Source organism: Cololabis saira, chromosome 3 (genome assembly GCF_033807715.1).
Source record: "Cololabis saira isolate AMF1-May2022 chromosome 3, fColSai1.1, whole genome shotgun sequence".
NCBI lineage: Eukaryota > Metazoa > Chordata > Actinopteri > Beloniformes > Belonidae > Cololabis > Cololabis saira.
In genome coordinates, this window is record NC_084589.1 from 16,005,539 (window position 1) to 16,026,044 (window position 20,506).

The window sequence follows — 20,506 nt, forward strand, 5'->3', positions numbered from 1 at the left end:
TGTTGTCTCTCAAGTTGTCTTGTGTTGCTTGTTCAGTTAAATTGTTTTTATATTGTATCTATTTCATCTCTGTACAGAACTTTTCTAATCCACTGTTGTAAATGTGCTTTATAGATAAATTGTAAGTAGTTACTTAGGAAAAAACAACATTCTACAGTCTGTGGAGACTGTGTGTCCATGGTTTTTGCACGTCAGACAGACATTGATATACCCACCGTCTTTTTAACGATTCAAATTCAGTCATTTACCTGTTGCCTGATTTCCCCAACCAAGACCAGGACTGTTTTGAATGTTTTAAATTACACGCAGACTGGAACACACAATACCACATTTGAATCCACTTTGGTTTTTACCTAATTATTACATTCATTCATTTATTTTCAGAATCATACTCAATAAATAGGTAATTAATAAAGGAGAGCATTTATTGCTCAAAGTCTCAAGGAGAAAATCACCTTTAAATGTATGCATAAAAGCCCAAATGTTAGTGGATTGTACAGGAGTAAATGGATGGTCCAACAGCTCGTACTGTGTGTGGATATAAAAGCTGAGGGACGACGACTGTCCAGCCACAGTCACATTTGACTTGTTGAGATCTCAGGAGCTGACATGGGGGTAAAGGGCAGCCGTAAGCTCATGTTTTTAGCTCTACTCATTGCAGAGCTTTGCTCAGGATCACATGTTAAAATATCTTTTCTCATTACTAATGAGACTTTGAACTTCATGGAAGCAAAATCGTTTTGCCAAAGAAATCAAGTTGACTTGATAACTTTGAACATTGTGAAGCTCACCACGGCCGCTAAATTGATGGAGGAGGAAGAAATGATGACTGCCTGGATCGATCAACAGGGCAACTCTGAGTGAGTATTTTGCTTGAGACCATCTTTTTGATTACATGATTTTTAAATGTAAATAACATACAACTCTATTGTGAAGCCTCATATAACTCCAGACTCACTCTGTCAAATGTGTTTGTTTCAGAGTTGGTAACGGAAATGAAGATTCAGAAAGCCACAATGCCAACTGCAGATTTGTTCAGGCTTTCACCGGGAGGTCGTACAGATCAGCGTGCTCAGCAAAGCATCCATGTGTCTGCTATGAAGACAATCTGGTGGTCGTGCCTGAGAACAAGACATGGGACGGTGCCCTGCGGTACTGCAGAAGAATGACAACACCAACACGCAAGTACGACCTCCTCAGCATCCGGAACGTGTCTGACGGATATGTCAGAGACAAGATCCTCAGAGCCACGACTGATGAGGTGAGGACTGAACCCGCTTACGTAGGGCTGTGCGATTAATCGATTTTAAATCGAAATCAGATTTATTAATCAAGACGATGTTAAAAAAAGGAAAATCGGAAAATCGACATCTTTGTTTGGTCAAGAAAATTGTAAATGTTGTCACTTTACTAAACTCAAGGAGGATTTACAGTATCTTTCAATTGCACTTCATTCCCAATAGGGACATTTGTTTGCTATTTTTCTTTAAAAATAAAGATAAAATATTTGAAACAATGTATTCCATTGTCTTTTGTAGTTTTACCCAAAAAATCGAAATCGAAATCGAAAATCGGGGTTTCAGAGAAAAAAATCTGGATTTTATTTTTGTCCAAAATTGCCCAGCCCTACGCTTATGTTTAAAGATGTGTAATTGTTTTGAAATCTGTAAAAACAGTTTTGAACTTCACTTTACTTGTGAATATTTGTTTTCCTTAATTTTGATCTTGTTGACCGACTGCCTGCTCCCCAGATGTAGCCTGAATGAAAAGCTCTGAAACAGCTGCTCTGGAGTAACAGCGCTTGTGTTCATCAGGTTTGGACCGGGCTGCGCTTCCTGGAAGAAGAGTGGATCTGGTTAGATGGGAACATGGTTGATCACCAAAACGAGCTGCCAGATTGCCCGACCCAGTGGAAACGCTGTGGGACCATGTCCAAATACGACACGAACCAATGGATCATCAGGGACTGCTCTGAAAGACGAAACTTCATCTGCTACTATACAGAATGAGAAACCTCTATGTAAATTACTGAGGTCTATGAGAAAGTTTAAATCTGTAGTACACCTCTTAATTATGCATATTACTAAAATTTGCATAACTGAAACTAATTGGAAAAGGTCACATAAATCCCTTAGGTTCACCTTGACTTTTCATTTAAACTTAACACTAACTTGCTTGCCCATCGTAAACCCCTGTGGCCTCATATTTATCTTCAGAGACAACATTCACTTACTTTTTTTGTCAGATTTCCTAATGTTATGGCTGAAAATTTACAATGGACAGCCACAAAATAACACCCAAAAAATCAGCTAGAAAGATATGGAAAATGCTGCTTTTGGACAATTGCTACTCTGTTAAGGCTAAATGACTTTTTGTTGCCCAAAGCTGCAGGTAAACAAATTATTTTGTTTATTCAAATATTCAAATAACGCTTGACAGTAAGGACAGAAAAACAGGAACACAAAGAGACAGAGATAAAGAATTGACTGCTTATAGCTTTTTTACAAATACTAATGTTTTTACAGCTGATACTGATTTTATTGTGTAAATTGTTTTGTGGATTGACTTCTAAATTCAATTCAATTCAACTTTATTTATATAGTATCTATTACAACAGAAGTCTTTAAAGGCGACCCTTGTTTCCTCTCATTGATATCATTGACATAAATATATATATATATATATATATATATATATATATATATATATATATATATATATATATAAAACTACAATATATGTGTCTGTATTATGGCATAAATACATTGTAAGACTCTATCACTTTTTTTGTTTTAATAAAGTGTAAAATAAAATGTATTATTATTATTATTATTATTATTATTATTATTATTAATAAAATCTGAAATAATCGTTCCTTTCGATCTTAGTTCAATTTCTGACTATATTACAAAAAGGATCAGCAATACAAGTGTCTTCAGTGTGCCACAAAATAGATTGTTTTTTATATTTTACCAGAATGACTAGCTTTAAGACCACAGACTGACAATGAGGGAGTAAGTGAGTACTGTATGATACATAGAAGATCATTTTGTTTGTTTTGCCATTTTAATACAAAACAAGGACAATAAACATTTGGACATTCAGAGGATGAGGGAGGCGAGAGTTGAGACAGTTGTAAAGACAGAAAAATAAGAAAAGGGAGAAATAAATGATACAGTGATGGATCCGCAGTCAGCACAAATCCTTAGAATAACTGCACACTGGCCCAAAAAAGTTCAAATTTGATGTACAAATTGAAGGTGAAGCTCTTAGGATTTAATTAATTCAAATCTAATTAGCATATTTAAATACTAAGTGTAGATGTGGCCAGTCTGAGATGATTGATTTACGAAGGATTTCCTCTAATCATTCAAGGAATCTGTGGGGAACATCAGTCATGGTGAGAAGTTTGCAGAGACAACTCAAGTAAGAATCTTAGAGCTGGAGCAACAGTCTTTTTCTTTCAGGAGGAGGTCCTTTCAGTGAGTGTTACTTACTGGATACAGAGACATGGATATATTTCAGCAGGGGAACAAGACTATTTGAGAATTTTGGGCACAAGCATGAAATCTCTGAGGTAAGGACAAGGGGATGCTGTGTGGTATGGAGGATTTTTTGTGCCCAAATTAAATAAATAAATACATCATTAATTAATTAAAATGGGAATTAAATATATCATTAATCAATTAAATGTGTCATTAATTAATTAAAATTAGGATGAAATATGTCATTAATTAATTAAAATACAATTCATTTTAAGTAAAAAATATATTTATTATTTCAGCATTTAATTGATTAATGACACATTTAATTAATGATTTCGTGTTGCTGAATCATGAAATGTAAATGTAAAACTGTCAGTTTCACTCGTCAAACTCAGTGGGCGGATTCCAAACACTTCATTGGTTCCCCTGCACATCAAGTCAAGGCAAATCAAATCCACATAATGGATTGTTGCAGGGCTTGTGAACCATACATCCACACATTACGATAAACTAGGTGGCACTATTCACCTCTACATTGGTTTGGATACTCTACTCCAAAATGTTTACTCTACTCCAAAATGTTTACTCTACTCCAAAATGTTATTGGCAACCACTGAAACCTCGGTCCTCTAACCACAAATGTTGAAACAGCAAGGTGTACAAAATGTCAAAATCCTGCCCAGAGCTGCTGAGAGAAGCAGCCAGTTTAATTGAAGAAGCTCTGAGCAGAACTCCTCCGGCTCCAGCGGCTCCGTCACAGCAGATACCTGCTGCTGCATCACGCAACTCTCTACAACACGCAACTCACAGCTGTCATGTTTAGAAAGGCTTCTACCTCCAGTTTCAGACCAAAGGATTCCACTAGATTTGCGTTAGCTCCGCCCACTGAGTTTGACGAGTGAAACTGACAGTTTCACATTTACATTTCATGATTCAGCAACACGAAATCATTAATTAAATGTGTCATTAATTAATTAAATGCATTTTTACATTTCATGATTCAAACGCAACACGAAATCATTAATTAAATGTGTCATTAATTAATTAAATGCTGAAATAATAAATATATATTTTTACTTAAAATGAATTGTATTTTAATTAATTAATGACATATTTCATTCTAATTTTAATTAATTAATGACACATTTAATTAATGAATGATATATTTCATTCCCATTTTAATTAATTAATGATGTATTTATTTATTTAATTTTGGCACAAAAAATCCTCCATACTACAGACACAAAGGCACAAAGCATTAAAAGTCAAATGTAGAACTGCGTTGACAGCCAGAGTAAAGGAGGTTTGTAAATGCCTTTAAAGAAAAACCATGGATAATATGTATACATTAGACCTCTCTGAATTTTATGATTTTGCTATGGGATATCAATAAGTTAGATGGTATAAGTAATCAGGTGCATCCCCAGTGGCGTAGGCAGATTATTCGATATTTGTAATCTCTAGAGTGGCAGCATTAAGATCAGAATGAAACATTCATTAAGAGAACAACTTTTAATATCACTTATGGTATGGATTCCTACAGCCAATGTGATAGGTTTGTATTGGGAGAATGATACAGATAGACTTGATTTTGGCCCAAACCGTCAGGTGTGAGAAGGGGGTTAATTAATGGTGCTTGATAATTTACAGATTTCAAGTTTATTTGGCACAATCTTGCAAGTGCAAAGGTATGTGTTATGACGATTGCTACTCAAAAGTCATTCAGGGATTGCTTTACCGAGACATAGAAGTCTTGACGCGTGAACTCAGTTACACATTCTGTTTATTCCAGTATAAACATGATCCAAGTGTGCATGGCTACACGGTCACAAACTGTGAGCTCATCCCGGTCTCAATCACCTGCAATCAGTTACACCTGCACCTGTGAGCGCACCTAAATCACCTCTTGCACCCATACACCACCTAGCGTTCAATATGTGAAAACAACTAAATAAACAACAAACTATTAATGATCAAACATGTATAATGGCTGCAACACACCGGCTCCTAATTGTTCAATGGCTAGACATAACAATTCCAATCAAACAAGCAAACCATTATACAGCAATACAGACAATATTGTTCATGTTTATGAAGTTTATAGTCCACGTCCATGTCCATGTTCCTTAAAGTTCATTTAGGATAAGCCATCAAACCAGTTCTGAGGTCAGAGGTCACTAGTACTTGACCAACCGTTGGGACCTCGCATTTAAAGCAGTCCAAGAAACACTCTTACGGTGCTGCTTGCAAAAGACACAGTTTTGTGATCGGCCTTTCCAACACATTAGTCTTTGTCTTGACACATGCAGACCGTACATGTCCTTGTTTGTCTGCAAAGGTGACCTGAACTCTGCCCAGCAGCCAAGAACTGCGGGGAGCGGTAGAGTCAGCTACCAAAACGATGTCTCCTGGAACAAGATTTCTCCTTTCTTTGTTCCACTTGTGACGCTCTTGTAGCAAGGGCAAATACTCTCGTATCCATCTTTTCCAAAAAAGGTCAGAGATGTACTGCACTTGTTTCCAGCGTCTTCTGACATAACAGTCTGAGCTTTCAAAAAGTCCTGGTGGCAACACTGGTTTGCCTTTCATAGTCAATAGATGACTGGGAGTAAGAGCTTCTAGGTCAGTGGGATCATCAGATACCTTTGTAATGGGACGGTCGTTAAGGATGGCCTCCACTTCACACAGAACGGTGTGGAAACCTTCGTCATCCAATGTCTGCTGCTGCAGAACTGAGGTGAGTATCTTTCTGATCATTCTGATGATCCTTTCCCACACTCCTCCGTGGTGAGATGCCGCTGGTGGATTGAAGCTCCATTTGATTCCATCATGTAGCAAGGCTTTCTGGATTTTACTGTGGTTCAAAGCAGCATGAGCCTCTCTCAACTCTCGCTCTGCTCCAATGAAATTTGTTCCATTGTCGGATCTCAGGTGTGAAACTTGACCACGTCTACACACAAATCTACGTATTGCATTGATGCACGAATCTGTGTCCAATGAGTAAGCAATTTCCAAATGAACAGCCCTGCTTGACATACATGTAAAGACGACACCATAACGTTTCACCAAGCTGCGTCCTCGCTTCACCTCAACAGGTCCAAAATAATCCACTCCAACATTACTGAATGGAGGAAGGTCAGGAGAAACTCTTTCCTTGGGCAAATCTGCCATTTTTTGCTCAATCAGTTTTCCTCTTTGCCGCTTGCAGACTCCACATTTTGAGATTACCTTTCTTACTGCAGCGTTAGCCTTTGTAATCCAATAATTTCTACGCAATGCAGAGAGAATGTGGTTTCTGCCAGCATGACCCAGCTGATCATGGATGTGTTTCAGGATCAATGAAGACACATGCTGGTCCTTGTGGAGAATGACTGGATGTTTGGTGCTTTCAGGCATTGCTGTTTTACTCAACCGTCCTCCAACTCTGAGCAACCCATCCTGCAGAATAGGATCCAACTTGTAAATAGTGCTCTCTCTTTTCACTCCAGACCTGCCAGATGTCAACGCTTCAATTTCACTGTGAAACTTTTCCTGCTGACTGAAACGAATGATGGTTGTTTCTGCTTCATTAAGATCATCAACAGACAAGTTCTGTCCACCCAGTGTTCTTTTCAGCTGTTGCATTTCATGCTCCACATCAGCTGGAGTATCTCCATTTTCCAGCAAAAGCTTCCTTTTCCGACTCAACTCTAGTAGAGTCCTTCTCAGCTTCGCAAACCATGCAACTGAAACCTTTAGCTTCTTCCAATCTGAAAAATAGGTCATCAAATGATGAGTGGGATTTGCGATGTCTTTCACCACAACAGCATTCACCATGAGATCCCTCTTTACCTCTGGATCACCCTCAGCAATGTCAGAGTCCAATATGTTAATTGGCCAGTTGTCCTCTGCTTTTCTGAGAAAGTCTGGTCCTTCAATCCATCTGTTTGGATTCAGCAGTTGTTCCACCCTCAGTCCTCTTGAGGCATCATCTGCTGGATTTTGTGCAGTATGGACATACCTCCACTGTGAGACATCTGATGATTCTCTGATGGTAGATATTCTATTAGCAACAAAGATGTGAAATCGTTTGTCCTCATTTCTGATGTACTTGAGGACTGAGGTGCTGTCTGTCCAAAATACAGACTTCTCCAGTTTCAGTTGCAGCTCAGCTTGAAGCATCTTATCAATCCGGACTGCAAGAACAGCAGCTGTGAGCTCCATGCGGGGTATTGTCATCTGCTTCAAAGGCGCCACTCTAGCCTTGCCAAGCACAAAAGCGACATGAATACTCCCTCCATTTTGCATCCTGATGTAACTGACAGTACCATAGCCGCCCTGGCTGGCATCAGCAAAGTGATGTAGCTGAACACTTGTGGGCTGTCCAAAGTTCTTTTGTTTAAAGCATCGACTGACCTTAAAGTCTGTCACCCTTTCAAGGTCAGCCAACCACTTTCTCCACTGGAATTGGAAAGCTTGAGGTACAAGACCATCCCAGGGATATTTCAGGCGACAAAGCTCCTGCAACATCACCTTTGCCACAAGTGTTAGTGGTGCCAAAAATCCCAATGGATCATATACAGAGCTGACAACTGACAAAATTCCCCGTCTGGTGTACGGTTGCTCCTTGATTGCCAATCTGAACTTGAACATATCAGTCTCGACACACCACTGTAAGCCAAGAACCCTCTCCAATGGCAATTTGTCTCTGTCAAGATCCAGCTCATATACATTTTTTGACCTATGCTCCTCTGATATGGCATGCAACACTCCACGGCTGTTGCTGGTCCATTTCGTCAGATGAAAACCTCCTTTTTTGCATACAGCCATGAGGTTCTTAACCATGAGCACAGCCTCCTCCTCCGTAGGCAAGCTTTTAAGCAGGTCATCAACATAAAAATTGTGATTCACTGTGCTTATCACCTCCTCAGGAAAACTTTGTCTGTTCTCTTCTGCTGTTTTACGAAGAGCGTAGCACGCACAACTGGGTGAAGATACGGCACCAAACAGGTGAACTGTCATGCGGAATTCCACCAGCTCTTGCGTTACATCACCCTGTGGCCACCATAAGAATCTCAGAAGGTCTATGTGCTCCTCAGCAACCTTGACTTGATAGTACATAGCTTCAATATCAGCCATAATTGCCACTGGCTCTAGCCTGAATCTTGTCAGAACTCCTACCAGCGAGCTGGTCAGATTGGGACCTTGCAACAGGTGTTTATTCAGAGATGTTCCCTTGAACTCAGCTCCACAGTCAAACACCACCCGCAGTGTTCCTTTCTTAGGATGGCGTACCCCATGATGGGGAATATACCATACTTTGCCATCAGGTTGCTTCAATTGATGTTGTGGCACTCTTTCGGCATATCCCTTGCTGATAACATTCTCAAGGAAAGATTTGTATTGACCATGGAAGGCTTGATCCCTCAGAAACCTCTTTTTCAGCCCACGGATGCGTTGTTCAGCAACACTGAGGTTATTTGGAAGCACAATAGCATCAGTCCTAAATGGAAGCTTCATCTTGTAGTGCTGATCCTGCAGCTGGACTGAGCTAGCAACAATATCCATGAACCTCTTTTCTTCTCTGGACATTTCTTCTTGCTCATCTGAGGTTCTTTCATTAAAATCGTGATTATACTGAGTGATAAGCAACTTTTCCAATCTGTCAACACCAATCCTGTGCACAGATGCTGTAGGGCAACCACTCTGCTCTCCATTGCTTCCTTGAAGAGGTCCATTAATTACCCATCCCAACAGGGTTTTAATGGCATACGGACCTTCTCCGACACTATTTATGACTTCCCAGGGTTCCATTAACTTGGAAGCATTAGTGCCAATAAGCAAGTCCACTTCAGCTTTGATGTGGGGAACATGTATGCCATTCAAATATGGCCACCTTGCCAACTGTTCATCTGAGATTATATTACACGTGGACACAGGCATTTTCTTCTGAGTTAGGACTTCTGGAAGGTAATGAAATTGTTTGTCACAATAACCAGCAATCTCCAAGCCTTGAAGAATAAAGCTTGGTACTCTCTGGTCTGAAGCCATCGTACGCAGTTGAACTGTAGTTCTCCTTCCATTCGTCTTCAACTTCCTCATCAAGCTTTCGGAGCAAAAGGTTGATGTGCTTCCTGGATCCAAAAACGCATATGTGTGAATGATTTTATCACCTTTAGAAGCCTTTACTTGCACTGGGAGGATACTAAGAATGCCATCACTGCTACCGGCTCCTGTATGTCCACAAGTAGAGACCAGAGTATTGTCCACCAGATTTTCCTGTAATGCGTCTGTGTGCTTTTCTTTCTTACTGATGTGAAGAACACTAGGATGCTTTTGGCTGCAAACTTTGCATGTCATGCGCCTCTCGCAATCTTTGCTCATATGCCCACTGCATAAACAACCGAAGCAGATGCCTTTCTCCTTCAGAAAGCTAATCTTTTCCCTATGCGTCTTCTTCTCCAGCAGGGGGCATTGTTCCAATGCATGATCACAAGAGCAACACAAACACAATTTTGATTTTGTGGACTGACCACTTTGTCTCTTGGCTTTGGTGTTCACTGCCAGGTCTTGAGCTGTTCTCTGATCCGCTTTTACAACAGTTGTGGCAAAACTGTTTCCCCTGATCTTTGTCCTTGCCTGTAGTTTGTTCTTGTCCCCAATATGGCTTGATTTTACATAGTTGCTGTCTTGCAAATCTCCAAAGATGGGATCAGATGCAATTTTTACTTGTCTTTCAACGAAGTTTACAATGTCCAGAAAACAAGCTCTACGCTGAGTGCGCTCCAATAGTTCACTTGCTCTTGTTCGCCATTTTTCCTTCAACTTGTAAGGAAGCTTTTGGATTACAGCTCGCATGTTTGATGGCATATCAAGCTCCTTGATGTATTCCAACTCTTCCATTGCGTTGCAGCACTCACGCAGACAGATTGAATAAGCTTGCAGACCTTTGACATCTTCAGCCTTTACTGAAGGCCATCCAAGCACCTTTTCCACATATGCAGCAGTGATCTTCAACTCGTTTCCAAAGTGCTCCTGCAGCAACTCCATTGCTCTTGTATAGCCTTTGTCAGGAGCCATATGTTGACAGCTTTGTACAAGTTGTTGTGGCTGTCCTCTCGTGTACTGCTGAAGGAAGTACAGGCAATCTCCCTTGCTGTTGGTCTTTTCTCCCACACAATGCTGAAAGGCTCTGATGAATGCTTTGTAGGAGAGAGGATCTCCATCAAAAACTGGAATTTCTCTTAATGGCAGGGAATTTGAACTTTGCTGTTGCACCAGAAGCTCCGTTATCTGGTTTTGTTTATGTAATAGGCTGTAGAAATTACTGTCCTGGACATAAGATGGTATATACAGACTTGAATCCAACGGTTGTGTTGCTGCTCCATGTGCTTGAAATTCTGATGAGTGTATATTGTTTTCTGCTTTAGGTATGTTAGGTTGACATGGTTGTGAAAGAACTTGCACATTTTTCTGTTTTATTAACAAGTCACTGTTTTTCCTTGCAGCCTCTGGTAAGGGATTAAAATCTTTGGCATCAGGATTTAAAGGTGTATATTTTTTCTTAGGTCTTGCACCTTTCCTTGTATATGATTCCATCCCACTTGTTCCTGTACTTTGTCCATGGTTGCTCATTAACACTGCTAGTTTAGCAGTGGAAGCTGCGATTTCTGTATCAAGTTTAAGCTGTTCCCTTTTCCTCCGTAGCTGCTCAGCTTGTTCCTCCAAATCATGTTTTTTCTGCAAAGCAGCAACACGGGCCTCAAGTGCAGCTTTTTCTGCTTCAGCTTGAATGCGTTTGGATGAGATAGCAGATGAACGACCACTCTTTGAGCTGCGTTTGGATGAGATAGCAGATGAACGACCACTCTTTGAGCTGCGTTTGCTTCCATGACTTGATGATTTGTAGGATGTATCTTTATTTCCAACATGTGATATACTGTCATGAGGCTGCAGCTCACACTCAATTTCAGCATCATCATTTTCATCATCACCAACAGCAACATCATTTTCATCATCACCAACAGCAACATCATTTTCATCATCACCAACAGCAACATCACAATCACTCAACCATTTGTTAACCTCATCCACAAATTCATTTACACTGAGCATCTTGGCTTTAAACCATATTTCATGTTTTTCAGCTTCTTCAGCTGGCAACAAACCCAACAAAGTGTCCTGCATTTTTTTTGCTTCATTACACATCCACTTGTACTTATCAAATGTGCATTTAACTTCTTTTTCACATTCTCTGTCAGTCATTAGTTCAGCAATAATCGCCTTTAGTTTGCTTGCTTTATTTAATTGAGCTTTTCTTGATTTTTGCAGATTGTCTAATTTATCCATCAATGCTTTTGCTGTGAGTTGCCGTGCACGTTTTGTAGTTGTTCCTGTCTCCGGATATGTTTCCATATTTTTTGCAGATGAATCGCCGTTTAAATGCGCTTTGATGTTCTCACTCTGCCCTTTATTACCATCGACTTCATTGTCCATTGGATTAGGTTCAGAAAGCGCTTTTTCACTTTGCAGTTCATCATCCATTGCGTCGGTATGTGTAAGAAACAGTAGTACTCACAGCTTGACAGTTGCGCTGGTTGTAGTGATGTCCCACTGACCTGTTTGTCCTTTTCCTTTTTTTTTTTTTTTACTCACGGATTGTAACGAAAGTAATCCATTTCAAACTCCGCTTGTCAGCTGATCGCCCGGTGCAGCTCGGTTCCAGTCAAGCGGCACCGCATCAGATCCAGCTCGATCCAATTGCAGCAGCGTCCTCAGTAGCGCTGCTTCACCTTACAACTGTCCCATTGACAAATCTCACGCCCTTCTTCTTAGCGAGTTTGTGACTTTTTGTTATGACGATTGCTACTCAAAAGTCATTCAGGGATTGCTTTACCGAGACATAGAAGTCTTGACGCGTGAACTCAGTTACACATTCTGTTTATTCCAGTATAAACATGATCCAAGTGTGCATGGCTACACGGTCACAAACTGTGAGCTCATCCCGGTCTCAATCACCTGCAATCAGTTACACCTGCACCTGTGAGCGCACCTAAATCACCTCTTGCACCCATACACCACCTAGCGTTCAATATGTGAAAACAACTAAATAAACAACAAACTATTAATGATCAAACATGTATAATGGCTGCAACAGTATGGTTTATCATTTAATTATCAAAAAGCAGGCGATGTTTGGGCAACACAGTTCCTCATAATTGGGAGAACTCAATAAGTACATAATAATACTGGCATAAAACACGGCACTGTGGTGGCAAAGGGGACTCCAGAAGAAAGCACTAGTGTAAAACGGTTGAACAGATAAATGTACAGAAAAACACAACATTTTGCGGAACTATTAGTAAGGTTCCTCCTTTTGTTGACGGCCGGATGCATTTCGGAGTGAACCCAAGCTCGCTTCCGTTCCTCACGTCATTTCGACCGTTTGCTGTCTTTTTTTCCACTACTACCACGTAAGTTTGGACATTTAATCTTCTTTAATGATTAGTTTATTGAATTGGAAGTGCAGCTGTATGGGTTTAACTGTATAGATGGGGAAAAGTAGCTTTATTTTTCGGTATAAAAACCTGCTGAGCGTCATGTTACGGTATGTGACGGTATGTCCGCATCGGGAGAACATTTAGCTTAGCAGGTTATTCATTGATCATATCTACACATATATATATATATATATATATATATATATATACATACACACATATATATACACACAGTGGGGAGAACAAGTATTTGATACACTGCCGATTTTGCAGGTTTTCCCACTTGAAAAGCATATAGAAGTCTGTAATTTTTATCAACTGTGAGTGACAGAATCTAAAAAAAAAATCCAGAAAATCACATTGTATGATTTTTAAGTAATTAATTTGCATTTTATTGCATGACATATGTATTTGATCACCTGTCAACCAGTAAGACTTCCGGCTCTCACAGACCTGTTAGTTCTTCTTTAAGAAGCCCTCCTGTTCTCCACTCATTACCTGTATTAACTGCACCTGTTTGAACTCGTTACCTGTATAAAAGACACCTGTCCACACACTCAATTTCACTTTATAAGTGAATAAATATCGTTTTGCCTATAACTTATTCCTGCGTCCCTCTTTTGTCGATCTGGCGAGACGGGTCACCGCGTTTTTGGAGCCCCAAGTCACATATCCAGGGGCTCCTCTGAGCACCAGACCAAAATAATTATGTGCAGCACTGTATATATATATGAAGCTCAAAATTGAGCTCTGGTTCATTCTGTTTCCACTGATTTCTCTCAAGTTGTTTCTACAGCTTAATCGGAGTCCACCTGTGGTGAATTCAGTTGATTGGACTTGATTTGGAAAGACACACACCTGTCTATAAGCCCTCACAGTTGGCAGTGCATGTTGCAACACAAACCAAACATGAAGTCAAAAGAATTGTCTTCAGACCTCAGCGTTCTGAATACTTTCCGGACTGACTGTATGTGTGTATATATATATATGTGTGTGTGTGTGTGTGTGTGTGTGTGTGTGTGTGTGTGTGTGTGTGTGTGTGTGTGTGTGTGTGTGTATGTATATATATATATATATATATATATATATATATATATACACACACACATGTGTGTGTATAAGTCAGACAAGACCTTCCTATTCGTTGCATATATTCAACAAGGTGTTGAAAACCTCAGAAAACCACAGACCTGCTGCAGATTTGTTGGCTGTACATCCATGTTGCAAATCCTCTGCTCCACCCAAGTTGAATACATTGGATGGAGGTTTGGCGACTGTGGACTTGATTGGGGCTCGGTGAGTGATGGGACATGAGGACTGAATCAGCGGACACTGGTCTTTAGATGGAGAGATGGTCAGCAACAATTCTCCGGCAGACTAGGTTTATGCATTGCGTAGTAGGTACTAAGGGGCTCAAAGTGTCCCAAGAAAATAAAAAAAAAAAACAAGAAAATGTTGGTGAGCCTGTGTGAATTGTAGCCTCAGTTTTTCTGCTCCTATCTGACAGAAGTGACACCTGGGGTGATTTTTGCTACTGTTGCCAATCTGGTTCAATGTTCAATGTGGTGTGCATTCAGAGATGGTATTCTCCATACCTCGGTTGTAACAATTAGTTATTTCAGTTAGTGTTGCCTTGCCATCATCTCGAACCAGTCTGCCCATTGTCCTCTGACATCTCTTTTGGACCATTCTTTAGAGATGGTTTTACATGAAGATCCCAGTAGATCAGACGTTTCTGGACATCTCTCTGAATTTGTGATGGATATCTGGTATGCTACTTTTAATTGTGTGGCTCATCAGTGTGTTGTGTAGTATTTTAAGTTGTGTTTGTGCTTTTTTTCTTTTGTCTCCATAGGGACCTGAATTTGTGACTCAACATCATGACACTTTTTCACTTTGGAAACTGCTTTGCTCTGGCTTATTTCCCGTACTTTATAACATACAAGTGCAGCGGCCTGTGAGTTTGCTGACTGATTTTTGCACCAACATATGTTCACAGACTGTATAACCCCTGTTAATAATCTTCTTAGTAATTAAGGTTTTGCAAGAGGGTCCATATAATCCTCTTAGACCTGAGTAGCGTGCTCTTGAATTTGCTGGTATAATCATTAATGACATTGTTTTCACAATTACTGTGCTCATAACTGAAACCACTGCATCCCAAAGTTGAATTTTCTTATATATCATATTGAGTTGTTGTGCCACACATTCTGTATTTCCATCCTACCCTTGAACACAGTGTTTTTGTGTTCAACGTTTAGCTCTGAGTATAATGCCTTCTGGAGATGCGTCCAAGCTGGAGCAACGTATTTGTTTGTTCAACTCTGTAAGGTAAATTTAAGGTTTTATGATCTACTGTCATTTGTTTTTGAATATGATATTAACATGGATCTGTAATTGAATTGAGTCCAAATGTCTGTTATTTATGTGTGAACAGCTCTTGCTTATCCTTTGTATCTCTGTAGATGCTTTTCCTTGCAACATTTTTCCCCACATGGGAAGGAGGAGCAGGTGTTTATGACTTTGTAGGGGTGAGTGTTGGAATTTACTCTTATAATAATAGTTCTACTACTACTACTACTACTACTACAGATAATGGTGATAATTTAAAAAAAAATGTTTTTGAAATATTTTCTTCTGCACTAACTGCTTTTCTGTTGCCAGTTCTAGCACTTTTTTTTTTTTTTTACATTTTATTACAATGTAAAAGTAATTGACACATGGATGCATATAATAAATCTTTATAATGCTTCAGTGTTTCTCAGAAAAATACCTGCATTCTAGAGGAGTTGTAAGGTGGGAGCAAAACAGAGCGCTTGAGGGAGGAAGTTTAAATGTCTCTGTATCAATGAAAGACTGTACAAGCGAAGAGAAGCTCTTTTTACACATCCGCTGCAGGATATTGGCGTGAAAAAGCTGTTTCCTTATATTTCTTTGAACAATGGTACAGACTGAATTCAGGCAGCACCATGTTGTATCACTGCATGAAGCATGTGTGCATGATTGCGTGCACGTCTTTTACAAAAGACCTGAACGGAGTTGGTAACGGTGATGTGTTCCACAATGATGGCTCACCAGATAGAGCTGGGGAGAGAGGGGGTCAATGTGGGCAAATATCGGTCCACATTGAAAAAAGCACACACGACAGCAAAATGTCATCAATTATGATGTGCCTTGAAAGTAGAGCTGTTCCCATACCAGTGTCAGAAATACTGCCAAAAATAAAAGTATCTGTGAGTATTTGCATCTATACACTATTTGATACCATGTCATATTTTTACAGAAGGTAAACTCTTCCTTATTGCCTTGAAAGCCAGAATAGGAAGTTTAATTTTACAAATAAAATTCTTGATTTTAGTCGCCTGATGCAGCAGCTCATGAGTTCTTAGACTGAGCTGCTATCCAGCATTACTACTGTATTACCAGAATTGCTTTATTTTAGGCTGGAAAATCCTACCAGGTAGATTGTAACATGCTTCTTATGTGATGCTGTAGTTGCAGACTGAAACCAGAATAATGATCAACAAATGTGTAGAATTCTTTGTACTAGATGATCAGCCCCTGCTGTTCTCTGAAAATGTCAGATTTACTGTATAATTGAACATCTGGAGCTGCGATACAATTTCTCAGGGCGGAAATGGAGCTCTGATTGCTTTTTATTTAATAGATATTTAATAGATAAAATGTATTTTATCTGATGTTTGTTAAAGAAAAGAAGTTTAGTTTCTTATTTATTTATTTTTTTTAATTAACTTTTCTAGTATCACTTTATTTTTTATCTATACAATCTATGTATTTTATTGTGCATTCTGCTTTTATCTTTACGGGACCCATAGTGTCATGAAAGGCAGCTATAAATATGTTATTTATAACACTGTCAAAGCAGTATTCTGTATCAGCCAATACCCAAATTCCAGGTATCGGAAAGAGAAAAAAAATTGATATCGGAACATCTCCACTTGAACGTGGTTTGTAAGAAGTTAGAGATGACAGAGAGAACAGCAAGAGTAAATTGGGAGGAATAGCAGGTGTTTCTTTGTTTTTTTTTTTTAAACAGCATCTGGTGAAATGTTGATACTGATACTGTCTGGGAGCAAATGTGTGGCCCAGATAGTCAACTGTTGGAACCAAGTTTCCATCTTTATATTTTTCCAAGAATTCATCTGTGTTGCCGGTCATTGCTTCATATCACGTCGTCAGCACACTTTGTTACAAACACAACACCATATTGCATTTATGATGGTCTGTGGCAGTTTCAACTACCTCTCTCTCCCTTCTACACTTCCAACTTTCCAAAAGTTTGTCTACAGATTTCTGTTCATATTTATTTATTTATTTTAAGTACACAATTTATGTTGCAACAATTGAGCCTCGTTTTGTGAAATTGCATGTCTTTCAGGAATTTATGAAAGCTACGGTGGACCTGGCCGACCTGCTGGGTCTCCATCTAGTGATGTCTCGTAATGCTGGTAAAGGAGAGTACAAGATCATGGTGGCTGCCATGGGCTGGGCAACGGCAGAGCTCATCATGTCCAGGTGCTCTTCCTCCTGAGCAAATAGAAAATAAATAACACTCCTTAAATCACACAACATTTAAAAACACCAAATCTTACAGTTTGTTTCCGTCTCCTCGTGGTTCTTCAGGTGTCTTCCTCTGTGGGTTGGAGCCAGAGGGATCGAGTTTGACTGGAAGTACATCCAAATGAGCTTCGACTCCAACATAAGTCTGGTGAGCAGCTGAACAACTTTTCCACTTTTCATTTCCTGTATCTTCTATCCTTATACCTCAATCTCGCACTTTTTGAATTTTACATCAAAGTGTTCACCCTTCCTACGATTACATTTAGTTGTTCGGCAGATTCTTTTACCCAAAGTAACTTATAAGTGCAGGAATTTAATGCAGATACTTTCATCTAGTCTGGATGTTGAAATAATAGTAATGGACATTTCTTCTGAAATATTTGATGGTTTACATATAAGTAAAAAAAACGTTTTTTTGTGCACAGGTCCATTACATCACGATGGCTGCAGCAGTGTGGATGTTCACTCGTTACGACCTCCCTAAGAGCTTCAGGCTCCCTGTTACTGTGTTGGTGGCTCTGTGCGTCTACAAGTCCTTCTTAATGGAGTAAGTCTTCATGCTAAGCCAATAAAAACAGCTTAATTCATAAAACTGTTCATATTTTACTCAAAATACACTTAAGACTTTTTTCATAGCATAATTGTAGAAGTGAAATTAATGAAGATTCGATGTGGCTCTACTGTTCTTGTAGCTCGGTACAGAGCTGGGCTTGACTGCATTTTCAGTACTTCAATCGACAGCTTGGTTTCGGCTCCACATACTTGATACACTGACTTTAACGCAGGATTATTTACCCTCCTCATGTAATTTTAGACTAGAAAGAGGCTGAATTATTAGCGTAAGGGAAGCTACAGCTCTGTCTGCAGAGCTGTCTGAACAGGATCTGATAAACCACTGGGTGGCACCACAGCATCACTACAGCAGCTCAAGCTTCAATAAGTGGTGCTTTTATTTACATAGAAATAAATATTCCCATCAATTACAGGCCAACTTTATTTTCCATTATTTAACCAATTTATTTGCAGTATGTTTTATTTTTGTTTCTTTTATTCAAATGGAGGGACATGTTTGCAGACTGATGTGGCGGAGTAGCAGCATCAGTGACAGGCTGCTGCTATTTATGGATAAGAGGTTGGCAAAGCCGTCACAAGTCAGTAGTTTATGGATTAGTGTTTTGAAGACTTTATTTCTAAATGTGACCGTTGTGATCTCAGTCTTCAGGGAGACAGAAATCACCGTATTTGGACAGGAAGGTGAATCTGGAAGTAAAGTTTGAAACCGAATTAGATGAAAATAGATATTGAATCAAAATATCTATATAACTATGAGTTTATAAATGTATTTTTTCCAGATAAACAGCAGTCTGATCAGAACAACGCCATAATGACATGTAGGGGAAGAAATGTATTGACAGTTTTTCATTAGCAGCTGACACTTTTTTGAAAAGGAATCAGTTTGAGCAAGTTTTGAAGCAAGTGCACCTACTGACAAAAGTGATATTGCAGTTTAAGACACTTCACCATTTGCTTGAGTCCTGGAACTGTTGGCTTTGTCCATCTTTCACGTGATCTACAGACTCAGAAAGTTTCTAGTGTGGTTCTCTGATTTACTCCAAATATACAAGAAGGAAGACGTCAACATCAAATTAGTACAATGTGTCCTGTGAAAATGTTTATTTAAAAAATAAAAACATGTATTTATTAAGTTCATAAACTTATTATATTATTCTTATTATACTGATGGCTGAGTTGTTCATTGGTCTGTTTTGTCTTATATCAAAGTGGGCTATTCTGCAGTAATGTATTAACTGGTTTATTTGTTACATAAGTTTTGTCTCTGTTGTGTCCTTAGGTTGTTTGTCCACGTCTTCCTGCTGGGCAGTTGGACGGTGCTGCTGGTGAAAGCGGTGCTGACCGGAGCAATCTCTCTCTCCACACTCTTCCTCTTCGTTACTTTGGTTCACAGCAACTAAGTAAAAGTCCTCACCTAGGATAAGGCCTCGGCAGTCTCAGTTCAAGCTAGATGGGGCTCGTCACAAATGACAAACTGACCTCTGATATCGCTCTTTGTAAGAACACACCACCTCAAAGATGGCTGAAATACTATTTATGGTAATTGGAAAGTCAGCTAATCCGACCGCTACAGTCCAGAGACGAGCACACCCTTTGATCGGTGCATGTGGAGCTGTGACAGCACACATGTTTATCCCCAGTCCATCTGTTGAAGGTGCAAAGAGAGCAGTGATGTCAGAAGACTTCTGTGGTGTGATTGACTTAACTAAGCTGTGTTGGTTTCATGGAAATGTGAATTTTTGTATCGGAGCAACTGCAAACTAATTTACACATAACTGTATATTTCTTTTCTTTTGATAAACTGGCATAAATAAATAGATCCACGAACATAAGTCAGGTAATATTTAGAAAATATGACAGATGCATTTCTTTGCCAGTTAAGTATGTGGCCACAAATGTATCAATTTATTTATATTCCCAAAAAATTAACGAGTAGTTATTTCTCTATCAAGTGAAAATAGTCGTGGATTTGAATTAGTTTATATAGTATGAAATAACTAAAGTCTTTTTTTGTATTAAACCACATTATGTTGACTTTTGTGGTTACTGCCTAAATAAATGTCTTTAAACTATGTCGTAGTATCCTTAATCAGATAATGTGTTTGAGTTTTGTAAATTATCCAGGAAAAAAACAAGAGAGGAGACCGCACACTTTTGCTCCCTAGTGCAGATTTATTTAGCTCATCAATACATCTTTTTTTTTTTTTATATTTTTTTTTATCCCCGATTTTTTACCCATTTCATCACCCAGTGCTCATACCTAGACAGTCCTTGGCATTGTTCCCCTCTGCCAACCCAAGGAGGGCCCTACACTGAGCTCAGGTCTCCTTCTTATCCTGAGGAGTGACGGACCGCTTCTTTTCACCAGACAGGATGAGGATTCTCCGG

The 20,506-nt window shown here is 39.3% G+C and overlaps 2 protein-coding genes across 2 annotated transcripts; both read left to right on the forward strand.

The window, feature by feature from the left end:
- Positions 1 to 601: 601 nt before the first annotated feature.
- LOC133440907 (uncharacterized) lies at positions 602 to 2,567 on the forward strand. The gene is made up of 3 exons (XM_061718242.1): positions 602 to 860; positions 982 to 1,261; positions 1,815 to 2,567. The coding sequence occupies exons 1-3, from the start codon at positions 610 to 612 to the stop codon at positions 2,007 to 2,009; spliced, it is 726 nt and encodes a 241-aa protein (XP_061574226.1). The 5' UTR covers positions 602 to 609; the 3' UTR covers positions 2,010 to 2,567.
- Positions 2,568 to 12,853: 10,286 nt separating this feature from the next.
- Positions 12,854 to 20,190, forward strand: tmem147 (transmembrane protein 147). The gene is made up of 8 exons (XM_061718243.1): positions 12,854 to 12,937; positions 14,820 to 14,921; positions 15,226 to 15,295; positions 15,430 to 15,495; positions 17,364 to 17,500; positions 17,609 to 17,693; positions 17,971 to 18,092; positions 19,398 to 20,190. Exons 2-8 carry the CDS (start codon positions 14,845 to 14,847, stop codon positions 19,516 to 19,518), a joined length of 678 nt encoding a protein of 225 aa, XP_061574227.1. The 5' UTR covers positions 12,854 to 12,937; positions 14,820 to 14,844; the 3' UTR covers positions 19,519 to 20,190.
- Positions 20,191 to 20,506: the final 316 nt, after the last annotated feature.